The 27,491-nt window shown below is 42.0% G+C and overlaps 2 protein-coding genes across 4 annotated transcripts; one reads left to right on the top strand and one right to left on the bottom strand.

The window, feature by feature from the left end:
• Positions 1-10,585: 10,585 nt before the first annotated feature.
• Positions 10,586-20,302, bottom strand: LOC139376439 (LYR motif containing 1). 2 transcript variants are annotated; one of them, XM_071119041.1, is made up of 5 exons: positions 20,276-20,302; positions 17,795-17,952; positions 11,283-11,343; positions 11,153-11,184; positions 10,586-11,045 (listed from the first exon to the last, which is right to left on the bottom strand). In XM_071119041.1, the coding sequence occupies exons 2-5, from the start codon at positions 17,945-17,947 to the stop codon at positions 10,929-10,931; spliced, it is 363 nt and encodes a 120-aa protein (XP_070975142.1). In that variant the 5' UTR covers positions 17,948-17,952; positions 20,276-20,302; the 3' UTR covers positions 10,586-10,928. The 2 variants fall into 2 exon arrangements, with proteins under 2 accessions (XP_070975142.1, XP_070975141.1); XM_071119040.1 differs by lacking the exon at positions 20,276-20,302 and adding an exon at positions 18,924-19,115.
• LOC139376438 (DCN1-like protein 3) lies at positions 19,436-27,439 on the top strand. 2 transcript variants are annotated; one of them, XM_071119038.1, is made up of 4 exons: positions 19,436-19,505; positions 20,596-20,757; positions 21,282-21,861; positions 23,843-27,439. In XM_071119038.1, exons 3-4 carry the CDS (start codon positions 21,392-21,394, stop codon positions 24,387-24,389), a joined length of 1,017 nt encoding a protein of 338 aa, XP_070975139.1. In that variant the 5' UTR covers positions 19,436-19,505; positions 20,596-20,757; positions 21,282-21,391; the 3' UTR covers positions 24,390-27,439. The 2 variants fall into 2 exon arrangements, with proteins under 2 accessions (XP_070975139.1, XP_070975140.1); XM_071119039.1 differs by having other exon boundaries at positions 19,462-19,598.
• Positions 27,440-27,491: the final 52 nt, after the last annotated feature.

Below are 27,491 nucleotides of genomic sequence, written 5' to 3'. Positions count from 1 at the left end.
ATTATTATTACTCACACACTCTCTCCTCTCTCTCCCAGCTCAGGACATGGTAGCTAAACTCCCTGAATGTGTCACGGCTTTCTTCCTGTGAAGGAGAGGCGGACCAAAACGCAGCATGGTAAGTGTCCATGGTTTTAATAGGAAAACTCAAACATGAACACAACTACAAAACAAGAAACGTGAAAACCCGAAAATCCTGTGTGGCACAAACACTGACACAGGAAACAATCACCTACAAAATACCCAAAGAATATGGCTGCCTAAATATGGCTCCCAATCAGAGACAACGATAAACACCTGCCTCTGATTGAGAACCAATCTAGGCAACCATAGACGTACCTAGACACCTAAAAGAACACAACCCCATAAATCTACAAAAAACCATAGACAAGACAAAACACATAAATCACCCATGTCACACCCTGGCCTAACCAAAATAATAAAGAAAACAAAGATAACTAAGGCAAGGGCGTGACAGAATGACTTCTCCTGGATTAGTCAGCTGAGGTACTTTTGGGAGGATGGAGATGTGTGCCTGCATATGATCACCACTACTGCCAAGTACGGCTACAAGTACCTGGGGGCAGATGTGGCATCATAGGTCCCAGAGTAGTGTGGCGGAAACAAAATTGTGGGGCCTGTAGTATTTCCTGATCTGGTAACCAACCCAGGTAAACTCCGGACCTCATATGGTATGATGTGATTAATCTGTTGTAAAAAAGGTTTAACACTTGGTGTCGATTTCCAAAGCACTGCTGAAATCTAATTAGCATAATAAAAAATCCCTTTATAAATACGTCAGTTTAAGCAATATCTGGTTTTAGAGATATCTGTTTTTCATTCACCACATATGCAGATGTGGCACTTCCGCATCACTTCCGACTTGGTTGACTTACCACTAGCTTTGTCATGAACTAGCCATGGTTATGAACTGGCCATGGTTATAATGCAATGAGACATACATGCACAGCCGTGGGCAGTAGGGGTGCTGGGGGACCTGCAGCAACCCTGATAAATTGAAATCATTTTGCCGAAATTAGGCTATACATCACAAGCATTTACAGTCAGGAAGGCTGCAATTTGGGCAGCATGCATGCCAAATATAGAACAGCTTGTTACATTGTGTCCATAGATATAATCTAAAAGATTTCGGAATTTCTAACCCTGGCACTTTGACTGTTAAACTCATGGGTACACTAGCAATGGCTGCCAATCCGGTATTGAATGGGAATTGCCATCAATGCATTATATTTATATGGTTGGTTGTGGCTGTCAGTTTGCCTTTCACGAATGTAAAAATAGACCAACTGTATGGGAAGCAAATTCCTACTGCTGAAAAGAGAAGAGTAATATGTCTGTAAAAAAAAAAGAAACAACACTGTTTTTCAAAGTAAACTAGTCTATCTGGAGATACTGGCACGAGTGCGTCGGCCATCACGTTGAGTAGCCTATGTTTCATCTTCATCATTGGGTGAGTCAGTGTCACCAGAAAGGTTATTTTGTTACCTACTGTAGCCTATATATTATATATCAGTGCTTCCATTAGGAAAATTCGGCACCAGACAAGTGACTGGGAATTTATGGGACATTTGAGAAATGTACCGATCATCCACATGCATTAGGTGCGTAAACCCATTAATGCATCCACTGACGCAGCCAGCAAGTCACCACATTTACATGTCCTTAAAAACAGCATACAACAAATTACAAAGCACTAAAATTGGTGCACTGACAAAAGAAAATGCTGAGCGGCGCACAGCCAGTGCTGAACAGGACTAATACAAACGTCGACTGGGGCTGCCTGAAACTGATGGTGAGAATATGAGGGATTGTGATTGACATTACTGAGAAGATTGTTCCATATCCCCCTGCTGTCCTGAACATCGCTGTAGATGTTGTACACCGTCTCAGAGACAAGTGAAAAGAGATGAACAGATACAAACAGGTGATCCGGCTGTTTGCGTTGAGGCACGTGAGAGACAAGGTGTAGAGAGCTGCGAAACTGGCGCCGATCTGCAGGGAGAAAGGCATTCGCTTTGCAGAAGATTTGAGCAAATGCGACAGGGAAGCCCGTGCGAAGCTGTGGCTGCAAGTCGATGAGGCAAGACACGGGGGAAAAAGCCTTCTTTCCGCAGGGTAGACCTAAGTGACTGACTGATTGCTCTTTTACAAGTTGGCATGCTTATACAGAAGTTGACTATTGAAGCCATATACTTTTTTAACTGGTGAATTTATTAATGCAATCATTTATCTGAACACTGCATATACAGTGCATTCGGGAAAGTATTCAGACCCCTTGACTTGTTCCACATTTTGCTATATTACAGCCTTATTCTAAAATGGATTAAATAAAAATCCTTATCCATCTACACCCAATACCCAATAATAACAAAGCAAAAACATGTTTAAACATTTTGCAAATGTATTAAAACATTTATTAAGGTGCATCATGTTTGCATTGATCATCCTTGAGATGTTTCTACAGCTTGATTAGGGTCCACATACGGTAAATTCAATTAATTGGATATGATTTGGAAAGACATTGACCTGTCTATATAAGGCCCTACAGTTAACAGTGCATGTCAGATCAAAAACCAGGCCATGAGGTGGAAGGAATTGTCTGTAGAGTACTGAGACAGGATTGTGTCGAGGCACAGACCTGGGGAAGGGTAGAAAAACTTCTCTACATCATTGAAAGTGGCCAAGAACACAGTGTCCTCCATTATTCTTAAATGGAAGAAGTTTGGAACCACCAAGACTCTTCCTAGAGCTGTCCGCCCGGCCAAACTGAGAAATCGATCGGGAATAGCCTTGGTCAGGGAGGTGACCAAGAACACAATGTTCACTCTGACATAGCTCCAGAGTTCATCTGTGGAGATGGAAGAACCTTCCAGAAGGACAACCATATCTGCAGCACTCCACCAATCAGGCCCTTATGGTAGGGTGACCAGACGGAAGCCTCTCCTCGCTAAAAGGCACATGACAACCCTCCTGGAGTTTGCCAAAAGTTACCTAAAGTATTCAGACCATGAGAAACAAGATTTTCTGGTCTGATGAAACCAAGATTGAAATCTTTGGTCAGAATGACAAGCGTCACGTCTGAAGGAAAGCTGGAACCATCCCTACGGTGAAGCATGGTGGTGGCAGCATCATGCTGTGGGGATGTTGTTCAGCGGCAGGGACTTGGAGACTGTTCTGTATCGAGGGAAAGATGAACGGAGCAAAGTACAGAACTCCTTGATGAAAACCTGCTCCAGAGCGCTCAAGACCTCAGACCGGGTCGAAGGTTCACCTTCCAAAGGATAATGATCCTAAGCACACAGCCAAGACAACGCAGGAGTGGCTTTGGGACAAGTCTCTGAATGTCCTTGTGTGGCCCAGCCAGAGCCCGCACTTGAACCAGATCGAAAATCTCTAAAGAGACCTGAAAATAGCTGTGCAGCGCTCCCCATGCAACTTGACAGAGCTTGAGAGGATCTGCAGCAGAGGCTCCTCAGAGGAGGAAGTGGAGGACCATCCCTCAGTGACATTTTCTAAAAGTACAAAAGTGAAACATTAAAGTTGTCCTTTTTAGATAAAACTATGTCACTAAATAATTGGTTAAAATATATTGTTTTGCAATGAAGGTCTACAGTCGTGGCCAAAAGTTTTGAGAATGACACAAATATTAATTTCCACAAAGTCTGCTGCCTCAGTGTCTTTAGATATTTTTGTTGGATGTTACTATGGAATGCTGAAGTATAATTACAAGCATTTCATAAGTGTCAAAGGCTTTTATTGACAATTACATAAAGTTTATGCAAAGAGTCAATGTTTGCAGTGTTGACCCTTCTTTTTCAAGACCTCTGCAATCCGCCCTGGCATGCTGTCAATTAATATCGGGGCCAAAACCTTGACTGATGTCAGTCCATTCTTGCATAATCAATGCTTGGAGTTTGTCAGAATGTGTGGGTTTTTGTTTGTCCACCTGCCTCTTAAGGATTGACCACAAGTTCTCAATGGGATTAAAGTCTGGGGAGTTTCCTGGCCATGGACCCATAATATCGATGTTTTGTTCCCCGAGCCACTTAGTTATCACTTTTGCCTTATGGCAAGGTGCTCCATCATGCTGGAAAAGGCATTGTTTGTCACCAAACTATTCCTGGATGGTTGGGAGAGTTGCTCTTGGAGGATGTGTTGGTACCATTCTTTATTCATGGCTGTGTTCTTAGGCAAATTGTGAGTGAGCCCACTCCCTTGGCTGAGAAGCAACCCCACACATGAATGGTCTCAGAATGCTTTACTGTTGGCATGACACAGGACTGATGGTAGTGCTGACCTTGTCTTCTCCGGATGCCCCAAACAATCGGAAAGGGTGTTCATCAGAGAAAATGACTTTACCCCAGTCCTTAGCAGTCCAATCCCTGTACCTTCTGCAGAATATCAGTCTGTCCCTTATGTTTTTCCTGGAGAGAAGTGGCTTCTTTGCTGCCCTTCTTGACACCAGACAGAGCCTGGGTTACGACAGCCGGTTACGACAGAGCTTGGGCGCGAACCCAGTCTCTGGTGGTGCAGCTAACCACTGCGCCACCCGGGAGGCCCCGGATATAGATACTTTTGTACCTATTTCCTCCAGCATCTTCAGGGTAGCCTATTGGTTAGAGCGGTGGACTTGTAACTGGAAGGTTGCAAGTTCAAATCCCTGAGCTGACAAGGTACAAATCTGTTGTTCTGCCCCTGAACAGGCAGTTCTAGGACTGACTGGTCCTAGGCCGTCATTGAAAATAAGAATTTGTTCTTAAGTGACTTGCCTAGTTAAATAAAGGTAAAAAACAAAACAGCCTATCAGAAGCTTCTAAAGCCATGATGTCATTTTCTGGAATTTTCTAAGCTGTTTAAAGGCACAGTCAACTTAGTGTATGCAAACTTCTGAACCCTCTGGAATTGTGATACAGTGAAATAATTAAAAACTAAATAATCTGTCTGTGAACAATTGTTGGAAAAATTACTTGTCATACACAAAGTAGATGTCCTAACCTACTTGCCAAAACTATAGTTTCAATGACTCCAACATAAGTGTATGTAAACTTCCGATTTCAACTGATATATATATTGTGTGTGTGTGCGTGTGTGTATGTGTATATATATATATATACACACATATTAAAATCATACAGTGGCCTATAGCCCTATGCATGCAATGCCTGATGCATTTAGTGCTCAAATCTCTGACTGCTGAACCGTGAGGTGGACATATGCTACACATGCTATCCTTTGAGGAGAGTGTACAGTTATGAACTTGAAAATGTATTAATAAACCAATTAGGCTCATTTGGGCAGTCTTGATGCAACATTTTGAACAGAAATGCAAGGGTTCATTGGATCAATCTAACACTTTGCACATACATTGCTTCCAGCTAGTGGCTAAAATTTTGCGCCTGGGCTAACGTAATACATTATGGCATTTCTCTTGCATTTCAAAGATGATGGTACAAAAAAATTACAAAAAAGTGTATGTTTTTTTCTTTGCATTATCTTTTACCCAATCTAATGTGTTGTATTGTCCTACATTAATTTAACATTTCCACAAACTTCAAAGTGTTTCAAGAATATCCATATCCTTGCTTCAGGTCCTGAGCTACAGGCAGTTAGATTTGGGTATGTCATTTTAGGCAAAAAAAAATAAAAAGTGCGATCCTATAAGTCGTCTGCTATAAAGATATAGGCATGCAGAAGGAGGTAAATGTGTAACTTTTTATCCCAATATTTTTTTATAAAGATATTATTTTGTTAGATTTTAGGAGTAACTCTGGTAGGCCTAAAACGTTCTTCCTCTCACCTCAAGTTCAACTGTCGGAGTCAGTTCATATCATAGGTCTGCAGTATACCCTGAGCCTACAAAACATTAGTAAGACCTTCCTAATAATGAGTTGCACCCCCTTTTCCCCTCAGAACAGCCTCAATTTGTTCGGTCATGGACTCTACAAGGTGTCGAAAGCGTTCCAAAGGGATATTGGCCCATGTTGACTCCAATGCTTCGTACAGTTGTGTGAAGTTGGCTGGTTGTCCTTTGGGTGGTGGACCATTCTTGATACACACAGGAAACGGTCGAGCGTGAAAAACCCAGCAGCGTTGCAGTTCTTGACACACTCAAGCCGGTGACCCTGGCACCTACTACCATACCCTGTTCAAAGGCACTTAAAGGTTTTGTCTTGCCCACTCACCCTCTGAATGGCACACATACATAATCCATGTCTCAATTGTCTCAAGGCTAAAAAATCCTTCTTTAACCTGTCTCCTTCATCTACACTGATTGAAGTGGATTTAACAAGTGACATAAAGGCTAAAGCTTTCACCTAGATTCACCTGGTCAGTATTTGTCATGGAAATAGCAGGTGTTCATAATGCTTCATACACTCAGTGTAATAGCCACACCAAACCTTCACAACGTTTCTAAACTTTATTAGGGTAATATCAAAAGTAAGTCAAGCCATTGTTTATAAGGGAAAAGCAAGCAGGATATTATATTGTGGTAAACACAACAGTACAGGTTAAAGACAGTACAGTTTTGTTTCAACAGAATGAAACAAAACAAAAGGTTTTGAACAGGCTATTTTGCCAACCATACCAGTACCTACCATACCCAACAAATGTCAGCATTAGGCTAATTATATATATATTTTTTTACAAAAAGCCTATTTTACAAAAAGCCTATTTTACAAAAAGCCTACTTATAACCTATCTTTAAATAAATACAGAGCACACAATTAGAAGACAGATCAAACTTAATTTAGCCAAGGGACATGTCTCAACATACATTTAATTGTTTAGCATATTAAAATAACTGGTTTAGATTAATAAATAGGCCTATCAATCAATGTACATGCAAAAATATACTAGATATTGAAACAAACAATTTTGCAATAGAGCATCCTGGGAAATATGATAATGATGGGCGTGGCTTTGGTTCAAATCTGGGTATTAATACCAACACTGGGGTTCTTTTACGCCAATGAGTATTAATGTAAAACCTGGAGTTCATTTAACTCCTGAATCAACACCAGAAATGTACAAAAAAATCAACACTAAGTAATACCGGCCACTTTACTGTGCACTAATGTCATCATTATAAACATGTTATGCTTCTCCACTGAAGCGCATTCTGTCAAAGCTTTCGTAGCTTTTCACCTGCTTGTGTGCTAGTGCACATTTGAACTTGTCTGTCGTATGTCTCACACTTTCACAGATGACTGTATGCTGGCATTGTATCCAAGTTCTACAGCTGCACCATTGAGACCATCTTGACTGGCTGCATCACCACTTGGTATGGCAAATGCACCGCCCTCGACCGCAAAGTGCTACAGACTGTGGTGCGAACAGCCCAGTACATCACGGAGGCCAAGCTCCCTGCCATCCAGGACATTTACATCAGGAAGTGTCAGAAATAGGTCAGTAAAATTGTCAAAGTCTCCAGCCACCCATGCCATAGACTGTTCACTCTGCTACCGTTCAGCAAATGGACCAAAAAGCTCTGAGACAGCTTTTTACCACCAAGCCATAAGACTGCCAAATAGTTAATTAAATGGTTACCCGGACTATCTGCATTGACCCTATCTTGCACTGACTCTATGTACACTCACAACAATATACACTCAGTGGTCAGTTTATTAGGTACACCCATCTACTACCCCACTTTGCCTCCAGAACAGCCTGAATACTTTGGGGGCATGGAAACTTTGCTCAATTGGTATCCCGGGACCCGACGTGTGCCAGGAAAACATTCCTCAAACCATTACACCACCGCCACCAGCCTGTATCGTTGACACCAGGCAGTAGGGGTCCATTGGCTCATGCTGCTTACGTCAAATCCTGTCTGTGTCATGCCATCATCATGACGCAACAGCAACCGTGATTCATCGGACCAGGCAATGTTTTTCCACTCCTCAATTGTCCAGTGTTGGTGATTGCGTGCCCACTGGAGCTGCTCTTTCTTGTTTTTAGCTGAGAGGGAAACCCGGGATGGTCGTCTGCTGCAATAGCCCATCTGTAACAAGGATCAGCGAGTTGTGCGTTCCGAGATGCCGTTCTTCACAGCACTGTTGTACTGCGCCGTTATTGGTCTGCTTATGGCCCGGCTGTTCGCTTGCACGCACGATTCTTGCCATTTTCCTTATACCTCTCTCATCAACGAGCTGATGTCACCCGCAGGACTGCCGCTGACTGGATGTTTTTTGTTTGTCCCACTATTCTCGGTGAACCTTAGACACTGTCATGCTTGAAAAGCCCAGAAGGGGGGCTGTTTCTGAGATACAGGATCCGGCGTACCAAGCACCGACGATCATATCATGCTCAAAGCCGTTTAGGTCACTCGTTTGGACAATTCTAACGTCCAATCGAACAGTAACTGAATGCCTGCTCTATATAGCAAGCCACGGCCACGTGACTCACTGTCTGTAGTAGAGATCCATTTTCATGAATGGAGCGATCATCATTCATCATGTAGGCAAATACTAGACCTATATATACAGTGCTTTCAGAAAGTATTCATACTTCTTGACTTAATTCACATTTTGCTGTGTTACAGCCTGAATTCAAAATTGATTAATTATATGTTTTTTCTCACCCATCTACACACAATACCTCATAAAGACAAAGTGAAAACATGTTTTTAGAAATGTCTTTAAAATTATTGGAAGTATAATACAAAAATATCTAATTTAAATTCACACCCCTGAGTCAACACTTTGTAGAAGCACCTTTGCCAACGATTACAGCTGTGAGTCTCTGGGTAAGTCTACGGGTAAAGTGCAACATTTGCCCATTATTCTTTTCAAAATTCTTCAAGCTCTGTCAAATTGGTTGTTAGTCATTACTAGACAACCATTTTCAGGTCTTGCAATAGATTTTCAAGTAGATTTAAGTCTAAACTAACTTGGCCACTCAGGAACATTCACTGTCTTCTTAGTAGCAACTACAATGTAGATTTGGCCTTGTGTTTTAGGTTATTGTACCCCTGAAAGGTTAATTAATCTCCCAGTGTCTGGTGGAAAGCAGACTGGACCAGGTTTTCCCTCTAGGATTTTTCCTGTATTTAGCTCCATCCCATGTATTTTTTATCCTGAAAAACTCCCCAGTCCTTAACAATTACAAGCATACCCATAACATGATGCAGCCACCATTATGCTTGAAAATATGGAGTGGTACTCAATAATGTGATGTATTGGAATTGCCCCAAACATATCACTTTGTATTCAGGACAAAAACATAATCGCTTTGACACGTATTTTGCAGTATTACTTTAGTGCCTTGTTGCAAACTGGGTGCATGCTTTTGAATATTTATATTCTGTACAAGCTACTTTTTTTTCACTCTGTCAATTAGGTTAGTATTGTGGAGTAACTACAATGTTGTGGAGCCATCCTCATTTTTCTCCTACCACAGCCATTAAACTATAACTTTTTTTAAATCAACATTGGCCTCATGGTGAAATCCGTAAGGGATTTCCTTCCTCTCCGGCAAACTAGGTTAGGAAGGACGCCTGTATCTTTGTAGTGACTAGGTGTATTGATACACCATCTAAAGTGTAATTAATAACTTCACCATGCTCAAAGGGATATTTAATGTCTGCTTTTTATTTTTTTTTACCTGCCTACAGATAGGTGCCCTTGTTTGCAAGGCATTGGAAAACCACCCTGGTCTTTGTGGTTGAATCGGTGTTTGAAATTGACTACTCGACTGAGGGACCTTACAGATAAGTGTGTGGGGTACAGAGATGAGGAAGTCATTCAAAAATCATGTTAAACACTATTATTGCATACAGTGAGTCCATGCAACTTTTAACTTGTTCAGCAAATCTTTGCTGCTTGCCATTAACAAAGGGGTTGAATACTTATAGACTCAAGACATTTCAGCTTTTCATTTTGAATTAATTTGTAAAAAATGTCAAACATCATTTGAATTTGACATTATGGGGTATTGTGTTTAGTGACAAAAACATTTCAATTTAATCCATTTTAAATTCAGGCTGTAACACAACAAAATGTGGAAAAAGTAAAGGGGCGTGAATACTTTCTGAAGGCACTGTAATCATTACATGACTTTAAAGGATAGGCCATTTGATGCAAACATACAGTAAGTAGGTTATAACTTTTCCATTGTATAAATTACATTATCACAATCGCTTGATTGCTCTACCAGTCTGTACAACAAAGGGAATTAGCCAGAACCAAGCATGACAGACAATGTTGATTTGCAGGTGGAATGATGCCCAATGAGCTTGCAAGGTTAAAGTGGGACGCAAGGTCCGATTGGCACTGCATTGTCCAATGAGGTTGTGGGGTGAAGCCATGCATGTGCACAGCTCATGAACACTACAGAGTTTTTTAATTTTTTATTCTCTTTGTGCATGCTACAGAGGCTAGAGAACAATGATGTGATGGTGAAGTACAACATTTTTGGGACCACTTTTGGCTCGTGAGCGCTACTTTCAGAACTACTGGCTAAAAAGGATCGGAAAAGTACTGAGGAATCTAAGTATTTTTCTACCTGACAGATTTCATCTGTCTTTTTATTTATTTATTGAAAGCATGAATGCAGAGGAGTGGCATTTATCAAAACTCAATTTATTGAAAGAATAAATAGTCAAAACAATATCATACATCTTTTTGGCTGACTATCTTACGGGACAGACAAGACTGACATTTACATAACAGCTTTTGTCAGGAAATGCATGCATAAATATACTCGGTAAAGTATACTGTTGCACAGACATGATGGATTGGATCCTGCAGTGCGCATTCAAATGTGCTTGATGAACATTGATGTGCGTGATGAACATTGGATATAAATTACTTTTGTCATCTACAGCTGAATGGTCATATGAACTCAACTCCTCCTGAGATCAGCCAGTGACGGTCTTCCTGTCCTTGGCAACATGAGTTAATCTAGTCTCAACTGTCTTCGTCATGTGACTGTAGGTAAACCGGCTTGGCCTGCTTCCTCATGCGTTGCTGTGCTTTCAGCTTCCTGCCTTTCTGGGTTGCCAGTCCCATTATAGGCAGGTAGAGCTGCAATTAAAGAACCAAAATAAAACCATTACATTAGACAATAGTGAAATGACACAATAGTTCCTGAGAGAGAAACATTTGTTCTGGTTTAGATGTCTGTTACTTACAGGTCTTGGATAGGGATTCCTGTAATGAAGACCTGCAAATTAGAGTGCATAAAAATGTCACATTCTCACACCTGATACATTGCTAAATGAAATCATTAAAAACGTCAACCAGGCTGTCGTTGACACTTACCAATTCCTATCCTTGCCTCACATTCGTCTATGCACTTCTTTATTGATGTATGATCTGTCAGCTAAAGGGGATACACAGAACAGATAAAGAAAAATTTGAGCTACACCAGACAACCTTTAGGGCCATCTTTTAGGGATAGGCATGAATAATAGAGTACTTGAACGGCCGTCAAATCTCGATCTTAACCAAAGATCAATTTTTTTTTTCAAATACTGTCAAATTATTTGGTGGAATGAGCTTTGTGGCTACCTGAACCGGCAAGTTACATTTTGTCTTGAAGACAAAGTGAATTTGCTTCGACTCTAGAGTTCAATTTGTACATGTGCATTTGCGGGGCACAACAAAAAAGAAACCAAGCCAAGCATCACACCATTCATCTCCCTAAATTCACTTTCCCCTCTGTGTCTCAATCACTCAATTGCGTTCTAACCGTTCCCTCCACACACACAAAAGTCTTATTTCTCTCACAAATTTGTTTACATCCCTGTTAATGAGCATTTCTCCTTTGCTAAGATAATCCATCCACGTGACAGTTGTGGCATAGAAAGAAGCTGATTAAAAGGCATGATCATTGCACAAGTGCACCTTGTGCTGGGGACAATAAAAGGCCACTAAAATGTGCAGTTTTGACACACAACACAATGCCACAGAGGTCTCAAGTTTGTTTTGAGGGAGCATGCAATTGGCATGCTGACTGGAGGAATGTCCACCAGAGCTGTTGCCAGAGAATTTTATGTTAATTTCTCTACCATAAGCCAACTCTACAATGTCGTTTTAGAGAATTTGGTAGTACGTCCAACCGGCCTCACAACTGCAGACCACGTGTAACCACGCCAGCCCAGGACCTCCACATCTGACTTCTTCACCTGTTGGATAGTCTGAGACTAGCAACCCGGACAGCTGATGAAACTGAGGAGTATTTCTGGCTGTAATAAAGCTCTTTTGTGGGGAAAAGTAATTCTGATTGGCTGGGCCTGGCTCCCCAGTGGGTGGGCCTATATCCTCTCTGACCCATGGTTGCGTCCCTGCAACTTCTGTGAAGTCCATTTAAATTGACTGATTTCAAATATGAACTGTAACTCGTTGAAATTGTTGCATCGTTAAAATTGTTGCATTTATATTTTTGTTCAGTATACTTATTTTTTTCCATCTGTAGCCCAATAAACTGCATGGTTCCTGAGTCATAGTGGGAGGGCCACACACCATATCATCACGTGACTCCAAGTCATATATCAATATTTGCGCATAATGGCCTTTCCACTGCCATTTCTTGCATAACACATTTTACCAACGCAAAAAGATCCATTACAAATTAACAAATAATCTGTCGGCATTTACAAAACTGTACCGTAACTTCCTGTTTCCATCACAGCGGTTGTGATTTTTTTTATACGTATGACTTCACTCACATAAAAACTGTGGACACGCTGATCTATTTTTTGGTCTATAAATATGCAGGAATATTCTTAGATATCTAAACCTATTGTCAACCTTTATTTAGGCATTTTAAAAACACTTAATTTCCCTATTACGACAATACTGTCAATTTACGGATATGATTGCGGCTGGCCAGATAAACACACCAGTAAATAGCTAAAGTTACACCGCAAGTCAGATGGCTTGTTGCCGAAAATGGAGCATGTTCAAAATGATAACCAGCTAACGTTAGTTAGCTGCATTGGCTAATAGTTTCTATCTGATATCTTAGCACAATGTTTATCTAGCCAGCTAGCTAGCACAGTAGCCAATATAGCTAGCTAGCTGACACTACAGATAAAAGGGTTAGTTATCGTAATCTTCGCTAACAGGTCACCAGTGGTGTAAAGTACTTAAGTAAAAATACTTTAAAGTACAACTTAATCATTTTTTTGGGGTATCTGTACTTTACTTTAATATTTTTGACAACTTTTAATTTACTACATTCGTAAAGAAAATAATGTACTTTTTACTCCATACATTTTCCCTGACACCCAAAAGTACTCATTACATTTTGAATGCATAGCAGGACAGGAAAATGGTTCATTCACACACTTATCAAGAGAACATCCCTGGTCATCCCTTCTGCCTCTGATCTGGCAGACTCACTGAACACACATGCTGTTCTGGATGACTGTGTGATAATGCTCTCAGTAGCCGATGTGAACAAAAACTTTAAAACAGGTCAACATTCACAAAGCCGCTGGGCCAGATGGATTACCAGGACATGTACTCAAAGCATGCGCGGGCCAACTGTCAAGTGTCTTCTGTGACATTTTCAACCTCTCCCTGATCGAGTCTGTAATACCTACATGTTTCAAGCAGACCACCATAGTGCCTGTGCCCTAGGAAGTGAAGGCAACCTGCCTAAATGATTACCGCCCAGTGGCACTCATGTCAGTAGTCATGAAGTGCTTTGAAAGGCCGTTCATGGCTTACATCAACAGCATCCTCCCGGACACCCTAGACCCACTCCAATTGGCAAACAGCCCTGACAGAGCCACAGATGACGCAATCTCAATCGCACTCCACACTGCCCTTTCTCACCTGGACAAAAGGAACACCTATGTGAGAATGCTGTTCATTGACTACAGCTCAGCATTCAACACCATAGTGCCCACGAAGCTCATCACTAAGCTAACGACTCTGGGACTAAACACCTCCCTCTGCAACTGGATCCTGGACTTCCTGATGGGCCACCCCAAGGTGGAAAGAGTAGGCAACAACACGTCACGCTTGCCACGCTGATCCTTAACACTGGGACCCCTCAGGGGTTTTTACTTAGTCCCCTCCTGTATTCCCTGTTCACCCACGACTGCGTGGCCAAACACGACTCCAACACCATCATTAAGTTTGCTGACGACACAACAGTGGTAGGCCTGATCACTGACAACGATGAGACATCCTATAAGGAGGAGGTCAGAGAACTGGCAGTGTGGTGCCAGGACAACAACCTCTGCCTCAATGTGAGCAAGACAAAGGAGCTGATCATGGACTCAAGGAAAAGGAGGGCTGAACAGGCCCCCATTAACATCGACAGTGCTGTAGTGGAGCGGGTTGATAGTTTCAAGTTCCTTGGTGTCCACATCACCAACAAACTATCATGGTTCAAACATACCAAGACAGTTGTGAAGAGGGCACGACAAAACCTTTTCCCCCTCAGGAGACTGAAAAGATTTGGCATGGGTCCCCAGATCCTCAAAAGGTTCTACAGCTGCACCATCGAGAGCATCCTGACCGGTGCATCACCGCCTGGTATGGCAATTGCTCGGCATCTGACCGTAAGGCGCTACAGAGGGTAGTGCGAACGGCTCAGTACATCACTGGGGCAAAGCTTCTTGCCATCCAGGGCCTGTATAAAATAGGCGGGCCCTTCTTATGAACAACATTCTTCCTTTATGAACAAGTCTTATATATTGATATATTCTTTCAACAGCTTATTAGCGTACACCTAATATGTTCCCCCTGTTTGATGATGCTCCTTAAACATTAAGGTTGAACCAAAAGATTACATGTAACAAATATGAAATGAAATAGAAAATTGTGTGAAATTGAATGAAACAATGTATGTTGATGCGAATATGTTGTAAAATATTCCATTATGTTTCTATATGATAACAATAGCGTAGTAGATTTAATATGCCATATACTATTTTTTAACAGTTTCATTAATTAATTTGAATTAACTTAATCATTATGACATACTCCTCACTATTGTCATTGGTTGCACTAATTGCACTGTTTGTCTACATAACCTGGGTCAAGTATTCATGACATTACCCTGAGGAAGGTATAGTGATGCCCAAACAGTGGTAAATACCCAATAAATTGCTGGGAGTTTATACATGGAGTGTGCAACTTTATTTTGATAGTTTATGGTGTCAGAGGAAAACTCATAAGGTTGTCAGAGACTCCAGTCACCCAAGTTATAGACTGTTTTCTCTGCTATCGCACGGCAAGCGGTACCGGAGCTCCAAGTCTAGAACAAAAAGGCTCCTCAACAGCTTCTACCCACAAGCCATAAGACTGCTGAACAATTAATAAAATCGCCACCAGACAATTTACATTGACACCCCCCGCATCCTTTTGTACATTGCTGCTACTCGCTGTTTATTATCTATGCATAGTCAGTTCACCCCCACATACACGTACAAATTACCTCAACTAACCTGTACCCCCACACACTGACTCAGTACCGATGCCCCCTGTATATAGTCTCGTTATTGTTACTTTTTATTTCAGTCTAATTGGTAAATAAACTCAGCAAAAAAAGAAACATCCCTTTTTCAGGACCCTGTCTTTCAAAGAATTTGTAAAAATCCAAATAACTTCACAGATCTTCATTGGAAAGAGTATAAACACTGTTTCACATGCTTGTTCAATGAACCATAATCAATTAATGAACATGCACCCGTGGAACGGTTGTTAAGACATTAACAGCTTACAGACGGGCAATTAAGGTCACAGTTATGAAAACTTAGGACACTAGAGGCCTTTCTACTGACTCTAAAAAACACCAAAAGAAAGATGCCCAGGGTCCCTGCTCATCTGCGTGAACGTGCCTTGCATGCTGCAAGGAGGCATGAGTGCTGCAGATGTGGCCAGGGCAATAAGTTGCAATGTCCGTACTGTGAGACAACTAAGACAGCGCTACAGGGAGACAGGACAGACAGCTAATCATCCTCGCAGTGGCATACCAAGTGTAACACCACCTGCATAGGGTCGGTACATCCGAACATCACACCTGCAGGACACGTACAGGATGGCAGCAATAACTGCCCGAGTTACACCAGGAACGCACAATCCCTCCATCAGTGCTCAGACTGTCCGCAATAGGCTGAGAGAGGCTGAACTGAGGGCTTGTAGGCAGGTCCTCACCAGACATCACAGGCAACAACGTCGACCATGGGCACAAACCCACCGTCGTTGAACCAGACAGGACTGGCAAAAAGTGCTCTTCTCTGACGAGTCGCAGTTTTGTCTCACCAGGGGTGATTGTCAGATTCACGTTTACCGTCAAAGGAATGAGCATTACACCGAGGCCTGTACTCTGGAGCGGGATCGATTTGGAGGTGGAGGGTCCGTCATGGTCTGGGGTGGTGTGTCACAGCATTACCGGACTGAGCTTGTTGTCATTTCAGGCAATCTCAACGCTGTGCCTTACAGGGAAGACATCCTCCTCCCTCATGTGGTACCCTTCCTGCAGGCTCATCCTGACATGACCCTCCAGCATGACAATGCCACCAGCCATACTGCTCGTTCTGTGCGTGATTTCCTGCAAGACAGGAATGTCAGTGTTCTGCCATGGCCAGTGAAGAGCCCGGATCTCAGTCCCACTGAGCACGTCTGGGACCTGTTGGATCGGAGGGTGAGGGCTAGGGCTAGGGCTAGGGCCCCCCCCCCAGAAATGTCTGGGATCTTGCAGGTGCCTTGGTGGAAGAGTGGGGTAACATCTCACAGCAAGAACTTGCAAATCTGGTGCAGTCCATGAGGAGGAGATGCACTGCAGTACTTAATGCAGCTGGTGGCCACACCAGATATTCACTGTTAGTTTTGACCCCCCTTTGTTCAGGGACACATTATTCCATTTCTGTTAGTCACATGTCTGTGGAACTTGTTCAGTTTATGTCTCAGTTGTTGAATCTTGTTATGTTCATACAAATATTTACACATATTTACACTTTGCTGAAAATAAACGCAGTTAACAGTGAGAGGACATTTATTTTTTTGCTGAGATTATTTTCTTAAATCTTCTTGAAATGCATTGTTGGTTAAAGGCTTGTAAGTAAGCATTTCACGCTAAAGTCTACACATGTGACAAATAAAGTTTTGTCAATTATGTCTGAGTGTTGGAGTGTGCCCCTGCCTATCCATGAATTTAAAAAACAAGAAAATTGTGCTGTCTGGTTTGCTTAATATAAGGAATTTGAAATTATTTATACTTTTACTTTTGATACTTAAGTATGTTTTAGCAATTACATTTGATACTCAAGTACATTTTTTTTTTAAATTATAATTTTCTATAAAAGTATCAAGTATGACAATTGGGTACTTTTTCCACCACTGCGAGTCATATTTATCTGCTTAGCTAGCTAGCTTGCTTAATGCATGCATGTCCGGGCACGTCGACACAAGACTTATTGTTAGTGAATTAACTAAACTAATATTTGCAACAGGAGTTTGACTTTGGTCACTGTCTCAATTAATCAATTTCTCAACAGTGCACCTTTCTGTTGGAGAATGAGCAAGCTTACTACTACTGCTGATTTTCCCAGCTAGACATTCCTCAGCATTGTGCAGTGCTGCTATGCCAGAGGTGGCTGGCATAGCAGCAGTTTTGCTATGTAAAGGGACTATCGGCATTGCCGATAGAAGGGGATGGACTAGAAAAGGCCTATATCTGATATATAGCCTGACATATGGTCTTGGACAATTATTGGTCGTTCTCCAAAAATGCTTTTTCCATTCCGAGTACTTTAAAAAATATATATGCGAACAGCCAAATAATTTCAAATGCCCATCCCTACTATCTGTACCTGTTGGTTCTGTCTGAAGAGGGTCTGGGCCTCCTGGACAATGTACCGTCTCTCGCTCTCAGTCTCTTGTGGGAGTGTGGACTGCCAGCCCCGGGCGATCCGAAATACCCTCATATACAGTGACAGGACCTGATTACGTGTGGCAGATGTCATTTGGTCTAAAAACAATACAAAGCAGGGAATATGAAGAATATATGCAGGGAGTCAGACTGGGACCCTGTTTGAAATGATATAACCACTGATCAAACATCATTGGATAGGTGAAAACATATATATATATATGGATGTGAGTTAACTGCTTTGAAGTGTTACTGAAACAGAAGTAGGTTTACCCCTGGAAAGTGTGGGAAAATAATACATGTACTCGCATGTTTAAATAAACCACTAGGTGGTAATATAACATCGGAAATGTTTTATTTTCATTGTAGCAGAGACTAGAATCACAATCACAATCAGCTTAGAGTCCTTCACATACAGACCATCCCTGGTGACATTGATCGTATGTACACTAGAATTAAATTAACTGATTTTCAGAAAAGTGTATAAGTATATTTAATTTTGATTAGCTCACTGGGTTCTGCATCACGCTGATGAACATGGGCAAACATGAGCAAGCAGGGTGACTTTTTTTATGGGAGAATGTGCTGCTCGGGTTTCCTTAACCATAATAAGGATGAAGAAAAACTATTTTATCTCATAAATCTAATTGTGCTAATGGAAAAATGTCATATTCATAAATTCACTAATAAAAAAACACTTCCGTGTTTTCTATAGGTAATTCGAGCAGTACATTTGAGCAGACTATTCAACATCCTTCTAAGAAAGCTGTTAAAACAAATAATATGTGTTTCTTTTAAGGTGTTTGTATAATATGTCATTTGTTGTACCACCTAGGATATGTTATCATTATCTATTTGTATACTTCTTGTATGTATACTGGTTTTTCTACATTTAAAAAAGAGCTAGCAGGGTGGCAAGCCAATATACCTGGCTAATGATGACATGTTATTCTTTAATGTAATTGGAACATATAGGACAGGAATATCTAACGGTGTATGTCAACATTACAATAACATTCATTCCTAATGCTAATTTGCAGAATAGTCGTATTATGAATTACTTGACCTACCTGCTGTGCGCTTTTTTGTCAACATGTCGCATAGAGATGACGATTACACTGACGTAATTTTATTAACGTGTTCGCAGCAATCAGTGGGTTGCAAAGTCGCTACGAAACCATTTCATTTTTTTATTTAACCTTTATTTACAATGACGGCCAATCCGGACGACGCTGGGCCAATTGTACGCCGCCCTATGGGACTCCCAATCACGGCCGGTTATGATACAGCCTGGAATCGAACCAGGGTCTGTAGTGATGCCTCTATCACAAACATGTAGTGGCTGAGACCGCTGCGCCACTCGGGAGCTCAAAAGTCCAAATGTAATTCGCTTTTCAAAGCCCTTCAAGTTCAAACCAAAAGAGGAATAAGATTTCACCTAATATTACATCATGTTGATTCCTGTTCGTTTGAATTTTTGCCAGCCACTTCAAGGTTTAACTAAATCTAAACAGGGGAGCCCATCCTTATCCATGTAGATCAGTGGTTATCATAGCTTTCTAGACGTCTCGCTGGTGGGGTGCTCTGCGGGGAGGAAGTGATGCAGGGAATATTCCCTTAATGTCCACATAAGGGCGAAACACAAAGAAACTGTAAGCCTTTCGTACTGGTTCATCTGAGTTGTTTGATTTAGCAGTCAATTTAAAGTAGAAGTCAGTCGTTTATGGCGGTTGTTTGCAAACCAGGTGCGTTCTTATCAGGCGAAAGTCAACTGAAACGCTCGGTTTTGTTTATGATGCTGACTAGCTAACGTTAGCTGGCTATATTTTTAGCTATGTGGGGATGTTTGTGTCGTGTCCTAAGATAGCAAGCTAACGTTTTGTTTTACTAGCTAATGTTATTGGAGTGATGTACGCGATTTTCTAGACAATCATTTATTTGTAAAAGGTACGTTTGTTGTTCACTATCTAAACCAGTGTATAGCTTTGGCATGCTTGCTAGATAACGTTATCTGTAAAGTTAGCGCTCTAGCTACATGATGACGTGCTAGTTAGACAGCCACTAGCTAGGGTATGATGATGGCGAAGTATAGCAAGCCAAGGGAATTTAGCTACTGAAGTTGTTAGACAGTCATGTTGATTAGGTCAGCATGTTGTTAGTTGGTCAAACTAAAATACGCAACTTGCCAACGCCGCGTTCAGATGAGTTAACGTTAGCTAGACTAGCTAGTTTAGATTATTTCTGGCAGTGTTATTTTGATAAATGGGTTGCTAACTAAATAGTTACGTAGATAGCTATGTTAACTAGATATTCCCCTCAGTATTGAAATGGTAGATGCGTTCCTATTCAGCTAGCTAAAACAATAATCTCCATTTGCCAATAGAATGGGGTGAACATAATTGAAAGCACTGAAAGCTTTTACCTGTACATGTCCACGGTGAACTAGATCGGAGGTTCCATTCCTCATGAATAGTTTCAATCGCTAAATGTGATCAGGGGCGGTTCTCTTGTAGCTAAGTGTTTCATCATCAAATCATGAGTATTGCTAGGTGGCTTATGAATCTTGAGACAGCTGGAAGCTATCATGAATTTCTCATGAGTCACAGAATATTTCAAATGTATATAATTAAAAGCTCTCACAAAGGAGAAGGCTTGGGCATATTTGTTGCTATAGTTTGCTGTGGGAATACCCTGCTACGTAGTAACTGACTGCTTTCTCGATCTCAAATTACAAATTCACAGCAAGTAAACAAACTGAATCTACATGTGGGAGAACAACACCCCTGTATGACATTATGCTTATGGTGACAAGATGGTGTGTGTCATTCAGCATTGCGGTCACTACAATGGAGCAGAAAAAGACACCTTCATCTAGAGTGGTCAATGCATTCTGAGGAAGTGTCTGTAAGTATTTATCAGCACCAACCCTTTTCTTGCTCTATCTGTGAACTACTCTGGTAGGGTATTGTGTAGGCTAGTAGTATGTATGAGCCAGACCACTTCTAATTTTTTTATCTTGTGGTTTCTATGGTTAAAAACATCTTGTTGTTAAGTATTTTAGTCTGTTTCTATGATAATCCATGCTATATAAGGCTCCTCTCTATAAGTGTTTCGTACTTATACAGCCCTCCAGTTTGATTTGGACCCCCCCTCCTCTCCATGGTACAGTACCAGCTTTTATGGTACCAGGGCCAGGCTTCAAAAAGCTGCCAGGCCCTCCACCCTTCTTCGTTGGTGGTGATGTAGCCTACTGTATGATCTTCATATGTTTTTCTAACTAGCATTTAGTGATCGTTTTCTCTAGTAATTATCACCTCAGTGTTGTGGCTTTTGACCCTTTGTGACTAGCAGCTTTGTTGATCCAGTGATTCATTGTTACTGTTATTGTTGACTCTGTGTGACTGTGTTGGACTCCTCCTCTGTCTCAGGGCCCAAGGGCATGTTGAGACGTCTCACCAGGCCAGAGCAGAGGCGTCTAGGTGGGGCAGGCAGGGCCTGAAGGAGGGGAGGACAGACCGTGAGAACCAAAGCGAGCGACATGGGCCAGTGTGTCACCAAGTGTAAGAACCCATCGTCCTCGCTCGGGAGCAAGAGTGGCGACAAGGAGCCTGGGTCCAAGTCCCACCACAAGAAATGCGGGGGCACGGGAGGCAGTGGGGGAGGAGGACACAAGGAGGAGCCCAGCTCCCTGAGCAGCAAGGCCTCCAGTGAGCTCATGTTCAATGGCACCAAGAATGCCTTGGAGGTTACCGTGGAGACCACGATGATCCCCACATCGGCCATGATGGGGGACCTGAGGAATGAGGAGCACTCGGTGGCAGATAGGGAGGGGCCGTCCTTGCTGCGCATCGAGGAGCTTTTCTGCTGCTACAAGGACCCACAGGAGGAGTCTATCTTGGAGGAGGGCATGGAGAGGTTCTGCAACGACCTGTACGTGGACCCCGCCGAGTTCCGCGTGCTGGTCCTCGCTTGGAAGTTTCAGGCTGCCACCATGTGCAAGTTTACAAGGTGAGAGATGGGTTGTGAATGGGAAGGGGTAGGCATAAGACAAAGAAAACGCTACATCAATGTGTTGTTGCTGATATTCAGAGAATATATTCTGAGAAGATTCTTCGAGTCAAGAATTGGTCCAAAAGAGACCATATTAGCTCATAATGTCTGATGCTAAACCTGGATCAAATTCAAAAATGTCTACGGCTGCCATGCACTGTCTGTTTTAGGCTAGTTTCCTGTTACTGTGCAGTGTTTCAATTAACATTGTTCTGGCTGGCCACCCCACTCCACCCCCCCCACCCCCCCACAGGTAGGGGGCACAAATAGAATCCGTCTCTGGCTCTGACACTGCACTCTGTAATAAGTGGCTGAGATGAGTATGGAGTGGACAGTGTGTCTTTCTGATGGTCTATTCCTCAGATGATTTTGTCTCATCAATTGTCATAGTCTGAAAATTGGACCTATTACGATCATTTTACATAAAACAAAATGTTCCCATCTGAGCTACCTAGCTACCTAAACTTTGAAAGTTTTACTGTTGCTTTGCTGTTCAGACCAGGTCTGATTTAATGTCTGCAGTATAAAATGGGGTGGGGAAAAAAAGGCATATCAGAGGACATATCTGGCCAGGGTGTCATGTGCTGAAGCGACAGAAGCACAATATGGCAGGGTGACAGGATGTGGTCAAGTTTATCTCAGGGGCATCTTGCCCTTTCTCTCCCTGTGCTGTAAAATGTCTGGGCCTGCTGCACGTTATCATACTGACAAAGAGTTGAGAGACCAAGACGGCACAGTTATTTCCTTGCTTACTTTACCTGACTTGTTTATGTTGAGGCCTAGGTGATGTTTTATCAGTTTGATGGTAAGAGTTTCTCAACTGAGCTTATTGGCTTGAAATTGCCCCAGGTTTTTCTCCATAAGGCTTATTTAAGGCTTATTGCCTGGTTCAAAGGTTGACATTATGTTGCAGCAACATTAAAGTTTTGTGTTTTTATATTAGTTTTATTTCTATTAAATTTAGTTTGTTAGTTTTCAGTTTTTTATATTATTTAGTTGCAGTTATAGTTTTAGTGTTGGACAGAAATCATGTGTGGAGGCTCGGAACCATTTGTCAGAGTTGTTTGTTATTGTGTTTTTTGGGATGTTACCACATAGTGCCATGGCTTCATGGAACTCTATTCCACATCAGGTAACTGATGCAAGCAGTAGGAAATTAGGATAAACGGATAAAAAATACTCCTTCTAGAACAGCGAGGACTGTGAAGAGACAGACACACACGCATACACCTGATAAGACACACACTCTACACACACGTACACATGGATTTTGTATTCTAGATATGTGGTAGTAGGGTAGTGGCCTGAGGGTATATAACTGCCTTTATGTTGCTAGACCCCAGGAAAGGCAGCAGCTAATTGGGATCTTTAATAAATACAAATACCACAGAGAAGGCAGTAATATTAAAGGTGATCGGTCAGGTCATAGGTTAGGTTGAAATTATAAAGTAAATCTCAATGTGACTTGGATTCAAAAGGAATAGCGCCAAGACTGGTGCAAAAAATATGGTGGAAGCAAACTCTCCCCATGCTTACACCAATCCAATGCTTTTTAACTTTGGTAGTACATGTAAGAAGAATCAAGTTAGCTAAAAAAAATTCCCACCCTGTTAGCAAGTGATAGTGACGCACTAAGTAGACCTATTTGAAACAACACCATCTTCTGGCAGCATTTACCAGCCAGATTCTGTAGCTTGAATCTCTTGAAAACCCTGTTAGATTTTTTTGCCAAAGTTTACAATAAAACTAAACAAAAAGTTTACAATAATACTGAACAATTCATGATGATTTTATTTAGTTTAAGTCAAATATAGTTTCAGTGTTGTTAATTATTTTATTTAAGTTGTCTAAATAGTTTTTTCATGATACATTTTATTTTTTATAATAACCTTGTGTTGTGGTCTATAACGCAGCCCTGTTTTCCTCCACCTGTCTATAGGAAGGAGTTTGTAGACGGATGCAGGGCGATCAAGGCAGACAGTCTCGAGGGCATCTGCTCCCGGTTCCCCTTCATGCTGCTGGAGGCGCAGGGCGAGGAGAACTTCAAGGAGCTGTACCGCTTCACCTTCCAGTTCGGCCTGGACGCTGATGAAGGCCAGCGCTCGCTGCAGCGTGACATCGCCATTGCGCTGTGGCGCTTGGTCTTCACGCAGGATACGCCAGCCATCCTCGAGCACTGGCTGGAGTTCCTGGGCGAGAACCCGTCAGGTGTGCGGGGCATCTCGCGGGACACCTGGAACATGTTCCTCAACTTCACGCAGGCCATCGGGCCGGACCTGAGCAACTACAGCGAGGACGAGGCCTGGCCAAGCCTCTTTGACACCTTTGTAGAGTGGGAGATGGAGCGCAGGAGAAAAGAAGAGCAGTTAAAGAGGGCAGAGGAGGAGGACAGGGGATGCACTGAGACAGATGAGAGCTCTCCCTCCAGTACAGACAGACTTGAAACAGAGGGCGGACGGGGCTCACAGACCTGGGGGGGGCAATGACTATAGAATTCTGGGAAGGGAGGTTGGGGTGGGCGGAGTCTGACCTAAGTGAACTGTACATCTGTGAATCATTGGATGACAAATTGGTATTACTGTTATTCCTCTCTCTCCTTTTCTGTTGGGGTGGGCTGGGATTCGCTTCCACCCTGCTTTATTTCTGGTTAATGAAAGGGCTCAAATAACTATTGTTTTAGCACTTCTATTTAAGTTATTTGTTTTATTTTTCTTTAATATGTGTTTTAGGTAATTTGGACCTGTGGTCCATTTGAATCTTTCCCCACCCTCCCTAAACTCACAAAACAAGCTCAGTATATAAGGTTGCTTTAAAAGCCAGGTGCCAGAAAGCCATACCCCAAGTCTCATATTTTTACAGCTTACATTGACCTGGAAACACTGGTGATTTGACCTCTCACCCAAAGACGCAGGCCTATTAAATTCTCATATTACATTAAGGGAAATCTAGTTGTCTGCAAATAACACCTTATTACCAGAGCCTGAGCTTTACCTTTTGGGGTCAGTGAAATCAACTTGATTTTAAATAATAATGTTTTTATTTTGGAACAATATTTGAGTGTGGATGAATTGGGTTGCGTTTTGAAATGTGGACTATTTAAAGGGTTATTCTTGGCCTATCTATTGCCTGTAGTTGTGATGGCCAACCATGATTTGTTCAAAGATGTGGTCGTACTCAAGCGTGCATAATGTCCTAAGACTGAGTAATGTCCTAAAGTAAACATTTATTTGACAGTGACAATACCAATTACTTCCTAGAATTTTTATTTTATTTATCTAAATTAAATAGTGTTTAGTGCATTCGGAAAGTATTCAGACCCCATCACTTTTCCCACATTTTGTTACATTTTGCCTTATTCTAAAATGAATTAAGTTAATTTATTTCCTCATAATGACAAAGCGAAAAAAGTTGTAGAAATTTTAGCAATTTGATTACAAATAAACAAATGCCTTATTTACATAAGTATTCAGACCCTTTGCTATGAGACTTGAAATTGAGCTCAGGTGCATCCTGTTCCATTGATCATCTTTGAGATGTTTCTACAACTTGATTGGAGTCCACCTGTGGTAAATTCAATTGCTTGGACATGATTTGGAAAGGCACACACCTGTCTATGTAACGTCCCACAGTTGACAGTGCATGTCAGAGCAAAAACCAAGCCATGAGGTCGAAGGAATTTTCTATAGAGCCCCGAGACAGGTTTGTGTCAAGATCTGTGTCACAGATCTGGGGAAGGGTACCAAAAAATGTATCCTGCATTGAAGGTCCCCAAGAACACAGTGGCCTCCTCCATTCTTAAATGGAAGAAGTTTGGAACCACCAAGTCTCTTCCTACTGCTGGCCGCTCGGCCAAACTGAGCAATCGGGAAAAGGGCCTTGATCAGGGAAGTGACCAAGAACCCGATGGTCACTCTGACAGAGCTCCAGAGTTCCTCTGTGGAGATGGTTGTCCTTCTGGAAGGTTCTTCCATCTCTGCAGCACTCCACCAATCAGGCCTTTATGGTAGAGTGGCCAGACAGAAGCCACTCCTTGGTAAAAGGCACATGACAGCCCGCTTGCAGTTTGCCAAAAGGTACTTAAAGGACTCTGACCATGAGATACAAGATTCTCTGAATGCCAACAGTCAAGTCTGGAGGAAACCTGGCACCATCCCTACGTTGAAACATGGTGGTGGCAGCATCACGCTGTGGCGATATATTTCAACGGCAGGGACTGCCAGGTTAGGATCAAGGGAAATATGAACAGAGCAAAGTACAGAGGGATCCTTGATGAAAACCTGCTCCAGAGCGCTCGGAACCTCAGATTGGGCTGAAGGTTCACCTTCCAACAGGACAATGACCATAAGCACACAACTACAACAACGCAGGAGTTGCGCTGGGACAAGGCTCTGAATGTCCTTGAGTGGCTCAGCCAGAGCCTGGACTTGAAACCGATCGAACATCTCTGGAGAGACCTGAAAATAGCTGTGTGCGGCAACACTCCCCATCCAACCTGACAGAGCATGAGAGGATCTGCAGTGAAGGTGCTCTAACAAAGTACAAAGGGTCTGAATACTTATGTACATTTTATACTTAAGTTTAATTTTTATGAATTAGCAAACATTTCTGTTTTTGCCTTGTCATTTTGTGGTATTGTGTGTAGATTGAGGGGGGGACAATTGAATTAAATTTAGAATAAGGCTGTAATGTAACAAAATGTGGAATAAGTGAAGGTCTGAACTTTCTGAATGCACTGTACCAATAAGTCCTTTCAAATGTCAAGTTGATTTCTTCGAAAACGATCCCACTCTTTTATGCTCTCTTCTGCTCTTTGAGTGCTCTAGACTGCAAGTGTCTTCGCTTATTCTAACTAACAACCAGGGCTTGGTTCCATGTTGGTCCCTAGCACCAGTCCCTTTTAGTGTTCACAGATCCCAAATGACTGGACGCATCTAAGCGATATGGTTTTGGCCTGTGGACTTATGCCTATAGCTTTCACATCTAGTTCTTTCAGATCTGTGAACACCCTAGGGTAGGTAGGTGTTATGGGTTGGCCCTGGTCTTGTGCAAACAGAAGGTGGCTGTACCTGGGCTACATTCAGGACTGGGGCGTTACACAAAGCTTTTGTCTCGTTTACCTTTCCAAGTTCTCAACAATCTTATACCATTGGACAGCTATTCACTCTAGTTTTGTGAACATGTCAAGAATGTGTGTTGGCTGCTAGTGACCGTTGTGTTAAGTGCACAAAACACAATAGTCCTCCTAGTCGCCATGCTTGTAATGCTCTCATTCATTTATGTCTGCAGCACTCGGTTCTAAACCATTCACAACTGTTGAATGAACTTGGACATAGCCCAGGCCTTTTGGTGACAGTGGATCGTTAACCAGGTGTATTGGCTCATTGAGTATCTGTAACTAGGTCAGGTGGTGCCCTTCTTGTGAGGTTTACATTTACAATGGTTTCATTTCAGATCCCTTTGCCCTTTTTATATAAAATGCATTGATTTATAATAAATAAAACAGTGTTCAACTTTTGACAGTCGTCCACAAAATGCATTTGGGGAGTTTGTTTTTGTGGTGTCATTTTCCCACTCTGATTCAGAGTTGC

The sequence above is a fragment of the Oncorhynchus clarkii genome, chromosome 20, assembly GCF_045791955.1.
Source record: "Oncorhynchus clarkii lewisi isolate Uvic-CL-2024 chromosome 20, UVic_Ocla_1.0, whole genome shotgun sequence".
Taxonomy (NCBI): domain Eukaryota; kingdom Metazoa; phylum Chordata; class Actinopteri; order Salmoniformes; family Salmonidae; genus Oncorhynchus; species Oncorhynchus clarkii.
The sequence above is the reverse complement of the archived record's forward strand: the minus strand, read 5'-3'. Positions and strand labels throughout refer to the sequence as shown.

Bases quoted from the DNA above. Each gene is read 5' to 3' on its own strand.
- LOC139376439 (XM_071119040.1), bottom strand. From the start codon at position 18,948: ATGTTGACAAAAAAGCGCACAGCAG. The intron at 11,344-17,794 runs GTACAGATAGTA...TATCCCCTTTAG, and splicing joins TCTTCAGACAGAACCAACAG to CTGACAGATCATACATCAAT. The intron at 11,185-11,282 runs GTAAGTGTCAAC...TCTAATTTGCAG, and splicing joins TGAGGCAAGGATAGGAATTG to GTCTTCATTACAGGAATCCC.
- LOC139376438 (XM_071119038.1), top strand. From the start codon at position 21,392: ATGGGCCAGTGTGTCACCAAGTGTAAGAACCCATCGTCCTCGCTCGGG. The intron at 21,862-23,842 runs GTGAGAGATGGG...ACCTGTCTATAG, and splicing joins ACCATGTGCAAGTTTACAAG to GAAGGAGTTTGTAGACGGAT.